Here is a 13415-nt window from a genome sequence, read left to right as displayed (position 1 = left end):
AATTCCTTGAATCACTCGCCCCAAAAGACAGAGGTTGTACGATCGTTTTAACAAAAAAAACATGTAGGAACAAAGTGACGCAACTTGTGTTTCATACCGATCGATTGCTGTGAACGGACCGCCGGAAGTGACAGCAAATTTAATATTGCCGTCCCATCGATATTGTTTGGTGCATTTTTGTGGGTTTCATCGGCTATATTTTCATGCAAGGTTTTCTGCTAAATTCACTCAAAGGCATTTTGGGGGACAGCGTAAAGGTAAGAGGACTGACGGTCGGTCGAATGTGATGTTTTAAACGGCCACGTTTGCTAGCTTCACTGCTCACTTCGCCGCGGTCGATTTTGAAACCGGCTATCACCTGGAAAACAACCCGCTTCATAAAGACATACTGATTGTTTGCTGCAAAATGATGAACGCGCACGATACGTTTTCTGAGCGAAAAATTGCACGCATTCGGACACATTTTTTTTCATTTTGTGCGTTTAAAAATCCGTTTACGTGACCAAAATAGATTTATTATGGTGCGCGGTGTTATTATTGTGAAGGATAAATTTGGGGAAACACTTGAATGTTGCTACGCCTTCCCGCCATTTTAAGAGTGATGTCCAGGATTTAGTCGAGCCCTTATAAACACACCCTCTCAACAGCAACGACAGCATCATTTTTTTAAAATGACTACTCTTTAATTTTGCGAATTTTACATTTTAGGAAAATATTATTGTGATATTTTGGGCATTTTGGGGACTTATTATTATTAATCAGCTCACGATTTTGCTGTTTTTCTGGCGATAAAATGACAAAATTAATGAAAACGAAACATAAATTAATTTTCTGTTTGGCGTTCCCTTTGTATATTTATTTATAATAGATTATATTTATTGCTCATAAGGTCATTATTGACTAGTGTGCATTTTATCATGCACCAAATTGAAGTTTTTAAAATACATTTGTTCTTACTTATTGTCTTAACTATAATAAAGAGCAAACTCCAAAGTGCCTACATTGAATAATTCTTATTGTCTGCATAGAATATTAAAATTAAAATGTGATTCGTATTGGATTTTAAGTTAATGCCTTGCATTCAATTATTATTTAATTTTTAAAACGTTACAGACTAAATTGGAGCCAAAAGTGCCTGAATTGGTCTTGCATTTCACTTAATGACCCGCAGAGGGCAGTGCCGTTCATTGTGTGTTGAGGGTGCCATTCATTTTTAATAGAGGGGTCATTTTTTAAATTTATGCCCAGCCAGGCATCAATTTGACTTGAAATTGTTAGTATCATAACTGCTTGTTTTTATTTAATGATATTAGAAATTTACATAACACAAAGTCTACAAACAAGTCTTGTTGCATTAATTCAATCATTGTGGATTACCATGACCGGGATGATTGATAAAGAGATGCCAATATTTGACGTTATACTTCACAGATGCATTAAGTAAAAGATTCAATGCGAACGGCATGGAAGAAGAACCGACAGTGTTTGAAGAACAAGGTAGCGTTCCGGGCCAACAGGAGTCCAATAAGGACATATCTGTGGTAAAAAGTGGCAGGGGGAGACCTAAAGGTTCCAAGAAGTCGCAGATCAGTGTTCACGACGTAAACCTCATGGAGCTTGTTTCAGACATCGCCAACAACAGCTCTGTCGTGGGATTCGAGGACATGAGCAAGGGGGAAGATTACGTGCCCAAAAAGAGGGGCCGGCCAAAGGGCTCCGGGAGCAAGCGTTCGGTGGAAAAGGCGGCCCATGACAACGGCACAGACACGCCCAAAAAGGGAAGAGGGCGCCCCAAAGGATCCGGGAAGCGCAAGGTCGAGAATGTCACGAGCGAGGACGAAAGCGAAGAAGCGGGGCGTACCGATAGCACTGTCAGTAAGGCACCTCGCGTCGAGCTAGGCGATGATGATAACAACTCACCCGTCAATGATGATCCCGTCAACAACTCACCCAACTGCATCGCCACTTCGCGGGGCAGAGGGCGACCAAGGAAGAGCAGCGCCGAGCGGCGGCCGGCGCCCACCGTAGATGGTCCCAGAAGAGGGCGGGGCCGACCAAAAGGCTCCGTCAACAAGAAGCCAACCATGTCCTTGGCACTCTTTCAAGCAGGACGGCCCCGCAGAAAGCAGATCCCGCCTTCTCGGCTGGTCATTCGCCTCCCCAGAAAAAGCTTGAAGCGCGGGAGACCCAAGAAAGTAGCTTCGGGAAGGGGTCGCCCCAGGAAGTACCCGCTTCCGTCCCCTGAGGACTCCAAAAACAGAGTGTGGAAGCCCCTCGGGAGACCAAGGAAGCATCCTATCCCCGGGGTTGCGGCGGGAGTCCCAGCCATTCGTCGGGGCAGAGGTCGTCCGCCCAAGTTAGACACCGTAAAACATCCCACTGCCTCGTACGATGGACCACCACGAAAAAGAGGCCGACCCAGGAAGTACCCCTCTGGCTCCCGCAGCGAGCCCGCTAAGCCCAAAGTGTGGAAGCCCCTCGGGAGACCTCGAAAGTATCCTCTGGTGGATCCTCCTGAGGGAGCCCCCGAACCCCCTCGCCGCACACCAGGTCGACCACGCAAGTCCGCATCCAAACGAGGAGCCCACCTACGCAACCCCGCCTTGCCACGCCCCCCTCAGTCGACCGTGGTAGAGGACGGCGCGCCGCGCAAAAGGGGACGCCCCAAGAACTCTGGCAACAAGAACAAAGTCCATAGCGCGGCTTCGCCCGACGACACCACATCCAACCATTCCGACAACGCTGAAAAGGAACGCAAGGGACAGGAAGCGGGAGAGCGCAAAGAAGACGCCACCGCCCAGCAAGAGGAAGAACACGCCGCCACCGAGGAGGGTGGCACTTCTCAAGAGTGACGTCGCAAGTGTTCAAACGGTGTGCTTGATGAACAATCCGTCAAGGTGTTGCACTTTTAGGCACCATTTTAGTCTGGTAAGTTAGATATCCTTCTACCGACTGATTGTCTTGTCTTATTCAGTATGTCTTACTAGAATCCTTATACTTTTCTTTTGTTTGTTTTTAAAAGACTGTTGATAGCTCCAATTTAGTTCTCACAGGATATTCCAGTTTTTAGCTCAATTCAGGCGCTTCATCTCCCTGCCAGTCAAGTGCTGCGTCAATATGATAGCCTTACATTTTTTCATTGATAGCCAAAGCTTTGAATGTACCTCTTTAGTTTTAATTGCTGGATATTAGATTCATGAATTGCTCGTCAAAAAATAATACATTTTTAACAAAAAAAAAAACAATTTAAAAAAAGAAAAAGACTTCTGTCTCAAATGCCTTCCTGCCATGATTTCTTACTTTGTGTTTGGAAGTTTCCCCTCGCCCTATTTGTTTTCAAGTCACATTGGTGCGTTCTCACTTTCCTCAATCTTTGGCAAGTAGCTCTTAAATAGTTTCCATATTGTTATGTATGTATTTTTTTAATGTGTTCTTAGATGTTAAATCACAACGTAAAAAGAACAAAACAAAAAATTATGAAATGGCCATGTTTCCAATACATATGAACTTTTTGAATGGGGAATCCAATCCAACCAATTAAAGTTATCTGAATTTTTGTGTTTTTGACATGAAGTAAGTTTGTAAGATATGCTCTTGAAATAAAATGTTGACCTTGTTTGCATTTTGTTTGCCATGTTTACGTTTTGCCGCCAATTTGTCCATTTCTTTCATTTCAGTCTTGATTGTTCAGGCTATCATTTAGAGTTTGGCAACGTAAGATGGCCGCCGCCGGCTTCACTCAACGGTGAGTAACCGTCATTTGTAGTCCGTCTCTTCAAACTTCAGCCAGACCGAATACAAAAAACAAAATCCAGCTTCATGGAAAATATCCCATATTTATTTTTTAGACAAGTTACAATTCCTGAAAAAAAAACGAAAAATGCCCCGTTTTTTTCAGAATTACGTTTCAAAATATGCAGGAGAATGAACGCAAGGTACACGGACCCATTTCATATACTGACCAGAAGATGGCGACAAAGTTTCGCCCTAAGATTTTGTAATGACAGCCAAGTCGCTGTCATTTAGAGAGGGTTCTGATTATACTTTTATATTTAACCTTTTTTTTTCAGGCATTCATCACGGATTGATGAGTGTGAGTGGTTGACTGACAACCACACTTCTGCTTTTCGCTTAAAAAGATCAATGTTTTGATGTAATTGTGACAGCCACCTGTCCTCCAAAAGCAATCTCACCTGTGACCCTAAAGAGGATAAACTCCATGAATTGATCCAAAGCATAATCACATCATGTCAATGCAATTCAACTGAAATCCTACCCTGGTGAGAAAACTATCACGTCGTCCGCTTGCCCTGATCACCTTCCTGCTTCTTCTTTTTTTCCATCATAGGAAAAGCGAGATGAGCCTTTTGTGAATGGGGGGAAAGTGTGTGAGGGGAACGCCCGAGTGGCCCGCAGGCGGCTTGTTGCTGTTGTGCAGGGACTTGCTAGATTACAAGACCCAGGGTGGGGTTGTTAAACCCCGGGGGGGTGGACAGTCTGAAAGCAAATCTTCCAGGTGTCAGCAAGTGTCTAACTTGCGGAGAATATTATCTCCCTTCTGAGATTGAAGAGGCGTCGTCGACAGCCGTCATCTTTGATGAGGTAATGTGAAGTTCAAAGATCACCAGCTTAAATCGGAACTATGAAGTCCTGAATGTAGATGGAAACATGTTCCTTAAAATCCACGATATAGAAACCATATACATTTTACCACTTCCACACATATAATAATTTTAAAATGTAGTTCATGCCTGTTCTCCCTTTCATGCTGTCAAGGCAATATTCTGTATAACATCACTTTGAGGGGGGAAAAAAAGAGACTCGCCCTGTTCTCCAAAAAAAGAAGTCAAGTGTGCTCGCTTCAAGTTGTTCATTTGCCACTCCGGGTTAAAGTTTACTGTAAAACTGACACAAAGGCAATTACATGACAGCTTTGAAAACAAACGGGATTTCTTTTAGTCCCTTCAGGGCCAACATATGTTCCCCAAATCCACTAGTTAGCACCTCAACCTGTGTCACGTGAAAGAATATTCCCGACCGTAAGAGGAAGCTACCTCTTAACCTTCTTCATTTGACACTTCCTCTCCTTTCAGCCTCCCGTTTCCAACCAACCGGTTTCGCCACGATGTTGCCAGACCAGTCGAACTGCACGCACTCGGCGCTGCGCAGTCACAATAACAGCAATCTGCGTGATGTGGTATGCTTTGGATTGAGGGTGGGCAGACTTTTATGCTTGAGAGCTGCGTTTCTAATCTGGGAGCCAATTATTTCATCAACTAAAACTACATATGTTGTTTTTTTATTTCATTCTTTACAGTGAGGAAATAAAACATACTGTAAATAATAGTCAAATATATAATCTGATAATGAATAGGCAAATGACGACAAAGTAGATAATAATGAATAAATGTGAATTGCCATGAGCCAGGAATTAAAAAAAAATTTTTTTAACTGCAATATTAAATCGTCCTTCACATTTGTGTGAAATATTTTCTCTCCGTCTGTCCATCTCACCTGCCTGCACTCGCTCGTGATTCTAGAGCAGGCTGAATCCCAATCCACGGGCCAAGTCCGGACAAGTAAAAAAAAACGTCAGGCATGTAGGATTTTATTTTTTTCTTTCAGAGACACAGGAGGAGGCAAGGGAATTCTTGAGTGTCTTGGGAGCCGACGTCTTGCCCGTGCCTGCTTGCAGTCGCCATTTTTAACTGTCATAATGTCTCCTGGAAATGACTAAAAAGTATGTGGTTTGCTATTACAATTATTATTAACTCTTTTAACTCCACCTCCCTCTTCCAATGTTAAGTTTGTATGCTGGGTTGAGGAAAAAGGACTCCACCTGTATTTATCTAGCACACACAACACGGAGAGCGCTGCAAAGGCCGCAGCTGCTCTGACAAACAAATGAGTCGAGAAGAACATACCTGCGACACACACACACACACGCACGCACGATGACACCACTGACGGTTAAACTGAACCCGGAGCGTTCTTTTCCAAAAAGATTTCCATGCACGATCACCCGGAGGCATTCACACACAAATAAGCACTTGTCTTTTTGTCCAAACTGTTTTGCGAGGAAAAAAAACCATCTATAAATGTCAAATATGTTGAATAATCAGTACAGGGAATATAAAAAGTTGTCACTATCCTATTTTTACTGGTGGATGGCTTTTACCTGAACTTTCCGGCTAAGTAAACAGAGCTGAATTAGCATTGAGGTGGTGATTGTAGAAGCCAAACATGCACCTGCATTGTTTGCTGTTGGCCTGGCCGATTCCAAACACTGCAATGTGGTTATACAATTGCTTCATTAAAGGGACAATGGCATTGTGTCACTAATGACAGGCCTCCTCCCTGCCTTTCTATCTTAGCTCTGACGGGGTGGGCAAACTTTTGCGCCCCAAGGGCCGTGTTTGAGTTTCAATACGGACAGATGGGTTGGATAATTGTAAGGTTCCTAATGATTTTATTTCTGATCAATTAATCTATTGCAGTGAATATAAAAGAAAGTCTACACACCTCTAATAAAATTGCAATGGTTTGTGATATTAAAAATGAGAACAAGACAAATCACTTCAAAATTGACCTATAACCTGTACAATTCAAATGAAAATAATGAAACCTTTTCGAGCAAGAACATAATAAAAACCATAATATTGAACTTAATTTACACACGTTCACATCGATTGATTTTATTGAACATGTAAACACTCAACAAGATAAAAATAACAATTTAAAGGAAAAATATTCAACATACAAATGGTGGAAGGTGTGCTGACTTCCATTTGACATGAGTTAGCTGGGGTCTAGACATACTTTTTAATATATTTTTTGGAAATATTGTATGTATTCCGCTACATAAAACAAAAATATATTTTGAAAAATATCAAAACGAAGAGGCGGGCTCTTTACCTGGTCACTCTCCAGCCAATCAGCGGCCTGCTTTTTTTCACCCGGGCAGCCAATGAGCGGTGACCTCACCTTCCCCTCACTCGGCTGTGAAAGAATTTCCCAAAGCTAAGCGATTAAGCGACGCCAAATACAAACATCGTCGTATTGAATTGTATATAAATCATGTTGACATCGTGATAAATTGCTTAAGTCGACTTTTTGTATGCAGAAAGGGAGCGGAGGGATAGTTAAAAAAAAGCGGGGGTTTACCTGCCGGCGAGAGAGACGAGAGGGTGGCGGTGCGGGGGTGACAGGAGGAGGAGAACTGGAAGAAAAAAAAACACTCAGGGAAAAAAAAGAAAAGTGGACTTACCTGTACGCCAACTTCTGCCAACCCGCTCCTCTTATCACCTGCTCCGACTTGAAAGTCCAGTTCCACCAGGCACCACGCCGGGGAGAGGAGGTGAAATATGTCACAGGAGACAGACAAGTAAGTGATCTTACCTGTGGAGACGATCTTTGATTCTCGGACCAAACTGGGGAGAGGGGGTTCCACTTTTTTTCTTTCTCGCTTTGGAATCATTTTTTGGGGGAAAATACTGCAAAATACATCTTGAATTTGAGGAATAGTCGCATACTAATCATTTTTCATCATTTGTGGTTCTCTGATGATGTAAAGATATGGAGGAATACTTGTTTTGGATTCGCCTTTTTTTGTTTTTTTTTTAATCAAAGGAAATACCTTCAAATGTGCATGGACGTTTTTTGTTCTGTTTTTAATTTCAATATTTGCATTTTGCATTGCACTGCACGAGCCCTACGGCCTTGTGTAAATATGCACATTAATAGCGGGTGATTATTCATCAAGAACACTGAGCTAGTATTGACATGCTTTGTGCTTTAACGCCTCTTGAACTTTTAATCTGAATCCTTTTTTGTTTCCAAATGTTTCTAAAACTTAAATTGTGCAATTTTGGCATTTGATGTGATTTAAGGCATTTTGTACATACATAGCATATTATTAGCTTAATTTGACTTAATGATTGTAGGGAGAAAAGGTGGGCCGCAAAGCGTTTTGGATGTTTTTTTTTTTTTTTGTTTGTAAATATGTTTTTATTCCGATGTTGGTTTCACTAACATATTAATGGATATAGCTGCTACCAATTCTGGTTATATTTTGCAGATCATATTTTATGCAAAATGATGTTTTATCTTATATTAGGCTAAATTGTATTTTTCTCATTTGTATGAATATACAGATGATTCTATATTTATCTGATTATTCATTTTTAAAAGATGAATCAAGATTACTGTCAGTCCAGAGTTATTTTTTATAAATGTAAAAATAGATTTTCAATAATATTAAAAAGTCAATAGAATTTCTCATACCAGTTGCTTTTTTGTGTGTGTTATTGAAAGGTGTGTGTGGCCAAGACGCGACCGCTAATGTCTATCGCGTGCTGTGTAACATTTGGCGGGCGCCGACTTGACACCGGGCCAAACTAAAGCTGTTGTGACAATACGCCATGTTGTAGTACTCCGTGATCTTACCCACTAAACTTAAGCCTCTTGACTGTGACAACTGTGTTGCTAACCAAAACAGCAGCACCTACTGAATCTGATCAGATTATTATAGGTCAGACTCCCTAGATTCCCTAGTCTGATTTAAAAATCAATCTTAGCCCATGATGTGAAAGGATTGCCAAGCCCTGGTTCATAAAATAAATGTGAAGGTCTCTATGGTGTCCGCCCAGTAAGCGTCTGGTGGTGGTGGTCCCCAACGAGAGCTCCTTCCCAGCCGTGCGGCGGGCCTACACCAGTGAGGATGAGGCTTGGCGCTCCTACCTGGAGAACCCGCTGACAGCCGCCACCAAGGCCATGATGAGCATCAATGGTGACGAGGACAGCGCCAACGCCCTGGGCCTCCTCTACGACTACTACAAGGTACCTCGGCTTCATCATCTGCACTTCAAACTGTGCAACCGCATCTCAGTTGTATATTTTTATTTCACCTTTCAAAGATTTTAAAATAAATCGTGATCTGCATCTACAAATGTCCGGCTTGGTTGTCTTCCAGGTTCCTAAAGAAAAGAGACTCCTGACCGCTCCCAAAGTTGCGGAAATAACAGAAGAGCAGGAGAAAAGGTTGGTCAACATGCTAAATTGCTAAACAAATAGTCATGTTCTCTTTCTGGCATCACTGCTACGTGTTTCTCCAGGTTGCCTAGTAACCCCAACGGCGTCGAAGCCGAGACGTTGGACAACCGTGTCCAGGTTCTTAAGTCAGTCCCGGTCAACCTGTCGCTCAACACGGAAGACCCCGGTGGCCCCGGAGCTGGCGGGGCGCCCTCCGTGGCCCTGGTGAAGGCCGAGTCCTACGCGCCTGTCTTCATGACGACGGGCGTCGGGCTCCACTATCGCGTGGACGGCGAGGAGGCATCTCGGGTGGTCTACGAGCAAAGCCCCTACGAGGTGACCACAGTCAGCCACAATTCCTACGTGAAGGAGGACCAGCAAAGCCCGCCGGACAGCCCCTTTGACGAGGAAGGGGACACGGTGAGGAAGGAATCAGGTCCCCAAATATTTAATAAAAAGCTCCTTTTATATAAGTGTCTTTTGTATTTTGCTGTTTTTCTCGCCAGAAGTACCACACGCCTTCCTCGCTGGCGTCAGATGACTTTTTGTTCCACCAGGACGGAACGTAAGTCACCACCCAATGTGTAAACAAGCGCCCCCCCGTTTTGTTAAGAGGTCTAACGAGTCCCGTGATGTCATAGCGAGAGCTTCCAGTACACCCTGGATGCCACTCGCTCGCTCCGTCAGAAACAGGGTGAGGGCCCCATGACTTACCTAAACAAGGGCCAGTTCTACGCCGTCACCCTCAACGAGCTCAGCGCTAACAAACGCCTACGACACCCCATCAGCAAAGTGCGGGTGAGTGCCGCGAGTGTGATGAAAAATAATTCTCCGAACAAATACTATCCATCTCCTCTACGTCGTTTCAGAGTGTGATCATGGTGGTGTTTAGCGAGGACAAAAACAGAGACGAGCAGCTGAAATACTGGAAGTATTGGCACTCCCGGCAACACACGGCCAAGCAGAGAGTCCTGGACATCGGTGAGATGTTTGATTTAACTTTAATTCCAATGCTGGAATGCTCGTAAAAAAAAAAAAAAAAAAAAAGGCCACACTGAGAGCAAACAAGCCCCCACCCTTCTCACTGCCCGCCTTCAGGCTAAACGGCCACCATGACACACACACCTGAAGAATAGCGAATTGTTACTGGAATCACTTCTCTATGACTTGTTGATGAGTGTGAGAGGCTTGTTTGTGTGTTTGACAAGCTCAGGCCTGCTACCCCCTCGAAAACTTTGAGGTATGTCACACACACACGTGCGTACGACTATACACACGCACGCACACATGGCTTGTCAGGACAAGGAGTGGAATGTGAAGATGCGCGGTCCGTTCAAAATAATCATTTGGGCATTATGGGGGGCTTCATATTGGATCATCAACAAAGAAAAATTAGCGTAAACTCAGCACGGATTGACGGCAACCGCCCGGCTAGCTTGCTGGCTAAATCACAGGCGGCCCTGCACCTTTTTCCTCTTGGTGGACGCAACCTGAAACCGCTGGTCGAGCTGATTTGAATAGCTAGCAGCAAAGAGGATGTGTGTGTGTGTGATGTGCAGGTGCCTCGGGGCCACGTCATAGAATACGTGAGCTCATTTAAAAACCTATGTGTGTGTGTGTGTGTGTGTGTGTGGGTGATACTTGTTTCCTGTCTCCATTGTGCACCTGTTGCGGAACAAGTAAAGCCTAACATGCATGTTGATTCCTTCACAACATATAATCGTAATACCCAGACTTTGTGAAAATGGGCCCCCTTGTGGCCATGTGTTGCAAAACAGTTTTTGTCATCAAAATTCGGGTGCAAATGCCCTGCAAAACATTGGCAACTTTTTATAGGCAGTGTGAAAGGGGCTCTTTGCTGCTCTAAGTAACAGAATTCCGAAGACACACCTGTTTGCTCCTCAACCACTAAAAGAGTTTGTTGAGCGGCTTTTTTGAAGCCAGAGCGTTTGTTTGTCCTGTCCAGATAAGACTTTATCTTCTCAAATTGAAGCGTGCGCCATTGGATTGCTTATCAGGAACAAACAATGGCTACCTGCTTGTGACTTTTAATGACCACTCTGTGTGTGTTTTTTTTTTTTTTTTAAATGCTGTGATTCTCCTCCCAGCTGACTACAAGGAAAGCTTCAACACCATCGGCAACATCGAAGAAATCGCCTACAATGCCATCTCCTTCACGTGGGATGTCAACGAAGAGGCCAAGGTAAGAAAAACGGCTGAAAAAGATTAAATCGACATGGCAACACAGATACTGAAATCTAATTGGACCAAAAAAAAATTCCATCTATGTAGTAAAAGCGGTGCAGACAAAAGACTACAAAATGACAGTTATTGACATTTCAAGCTCTTTTAAACCAGTCAGGTATGTTTACCCATGCCGGAGGGGTGTTGAGAAATAAAAAGCAGCGAGACAGGTTTTTTTTCTCATGCTGATTCAGTTGTTGGCAGATTACTGCGACCAATTTATTACACAAACGTCTAAATATAATACGGATGAATACATGACCTAATGAATGCGCTGCTCGTCAGATCTTCATCACGGTGAACTGCCTGAGTACGGACTTTTCGTCGCAGAAGGGTGTCAAGGGTTTGCCTCTGATGATCCAGATGGACACTTACAGCTACAACAATCGCAGCAACAAACCTCTGCACAGGGCCTACTCGCAGATCAAGGTCTTCTGTGACAAGGTCAGACACCATCCTAAACCAGTTCGATCAGAACACAATACCTCCCCCTTGTGGTCATATTAGTTCACACACATTTCTTTCTTTCGCTTCCTGTCTTTGTATTTCATTTCTTTGTTTCAGGGAGCAGAACGTAAGATAAGAGATGAAGAAAGAAAGCTTTTCCGTAAGAAATCCAAAGGTATCTCAATAGTTTTAATTTTATGAGAATATTCAGGATAAATTAACAGTAAACGGGAGCCATGAAAAACTGTTCCTTGGAACGCAGGTAAAGATGGAGGCGCGGGTGTTATAACGGTACCCAAGAAATCAGATACCACATATTTCAAGACCATGACCGACCTGGAAGCACAACCTGTCCTCTTCATCCCTGACGTCCATTTTGGAAACCTGCAGAGGGCCGGACAGGTACGGTACGATATGGCAGCATTCAAGAAGAATGTTGACATTAAAAAAATAAAATAAATAATAATAAAAGCAAATCTATGTTTTCAGGTGTTCACCTTCAACACAGAGGAAATGGAGCGAGAAGGGTGAGTGTGCCCAAACGTGAAGTGTCATTTACATCAGCTCAAAGAGATATGCAAATGAGATGCACTACACGCAAAGCATAAATTCAATCAAAACAAATAAGTATTATTCATGACAATGTTTGCATCAGGAGCGTGCTGGTCAAGAGGATGTTCCGGCCGTCCGAGGACGACTTGTGTCCGTCGCCGCAGAAACAGATTAAGGAGGAGGTGAACAAGAGAGGTATGGAGGCCGGCCTGAAAGAACATTACTAGTAATGCACGGTCGTGCTACTCTTAGTTACATGACATGTTTGTCCTACCACAGTTTTGCTGTATGTCCGCAAGGAGACAGATGAGGTGTTCGACGCGCTCATGCTAAAGTCGCCGACGCTGCGAGGCCTCGTGGACGCGGTGAGTGGCGGCTGCCATTTTGGTTTCAGGGTGAAAGGTGTCAAAACAGCACAATCAGCATTTCCATCTACAGATATCTGAGAAGTACAACTTGACCACGGAGAAGATCACCAAGGTCTACAAGAAAAGCAAAAAAGGGTGAGGCGGAGTCAGCAGCAAATTATTACGGCGGCAAAGTTGCTCATATAACTTTTCCCTTCCTTTTCTTTTTTCACCAGCATCCTGGTGAACATGGACGACAACATCATCGAGCACTATTCCAACGAAGACACGTTCATCCTGCACATGGAAACCTACGCTGACACCTACAAGGTCACGCTGACTGAAATATGAGCACACCCAAAAAATGTTTTAAGACTGTGGGCTACTCTTGCACGGAGTAATCGTCGCTGGTCCTTAAAGGCAGAAATAATGGAGTCCATATTGGCGGATCCACTGTACAAAGTGTCTTGTCAATGTGTACATAGACTTGATTTGTATTGACGAATCCCCCACCCATTGTGTAAACATGTAGTCTTTATTAGTTCTTCGTTTGCAGCTTCTCTGCATGCCAGCCTTGATTTGTTTTTATTGTTGTTGTTTTTTGGTAGTTATTTATTTTTCTTATAATATGTATCTATGTATCCATCAATTTCAAGTACTTCACATTTCAGCAATTTTGCAACAAGTCGCCCTTTGACAAGAGCCCTCACGTGACTTTTATAAATATGAAAATGTTATTATTCACGTTAACATTGTTAAAAAAAGTGAATAAATACATGTGCCATGGAAATATAT

General features: G+C 43.3%; 2 protein-coding genes and 1 long non-coding RNA gene across 3 annotated transcripts; 2 read left to right on the top strand and 1 right to left on the bottom strand.

Annotated features, from left to right (window-relative positions):
• The first annotated feature begins 92 nt into the window (after positions 1-92).
• Positions 93-3622, top strand: LOC148380100 (uncharacterized). The gene is made up of 2 exons (XM_088366073.1): positions 93-257; positions 1432-3622. Exon 2 carries the CDS (start codon positions 1464-1466, stop codon positions 2850-2852), a length of 1389 nt encoding a protein of 462 aa, XP_088222199.1. The 5' UTR covers positions 93-257; positions 1432-1463; the 3' UTR covers positions 2853-3622.
• Positions 3623-6679: 3057 nt separating this feature from the next.
• Positions 6680-7284, bottom strand: LOC148380099 (uncharacterized). The gene is made up of 2 exons (XR_015855103.1): positions 7165-7284; positions 6680-6999 (listed from the first exon to the last, which is right to left on the bottom strand). It is a non-coding gene; the product is annotated as an uncharacterized LOC148380099 (long non-coding RNA).
• Positions 6977-13414, top strand: grhl2b (grainyhead-like transcription factor 2b). The gene is made up of 16 exons (XM_088365657.1): positions 6977-7384; positions 8649-8838; positions 8972-9039; positions 9114-9450; positions 9537-9595; positions 9672-9828; positions 9900-10011; positions 11139-11233; positions 11560-11718; positions 11839-11896; positions 11984-12123; positions 12211-12248; positions 12377-12468; positions 12553-12638; positions 12712-12776; positions 12857-13414. The coding sequence occupies exons 1-16, from the start codon at positions 7365-7367 to the stop codon at positions 12969-12971; spliced, it is 1791 nt and encodes a 596-aa protein (XP_088221783.1). The 5' UTR covers positions 6977-7364; the 3' UTR covers positions 12972-13414.
• Position 13415: the final 1 nt, after the last annotated feature.

This window comes from Syngnathus floridae, chromosome 21, assembly GCF_059516105.1.
Source record: "Syngnathus floridae isolate MCC-2025c chromosome 21, RoL_Sflo_1.0, whole genome shotgun sequence".
NCBI lineage: Eukaryota > Metazoa > Chordata > Actinopteri > Syngnathiformes > Syngnathidae > Syngnathus > Syngnathus floridae.
The sequence above is the reverse complement of the archived record's forward strand: the minus strand, read 5'-3'. Positions and strand labels throughout refer to the sequence as shown.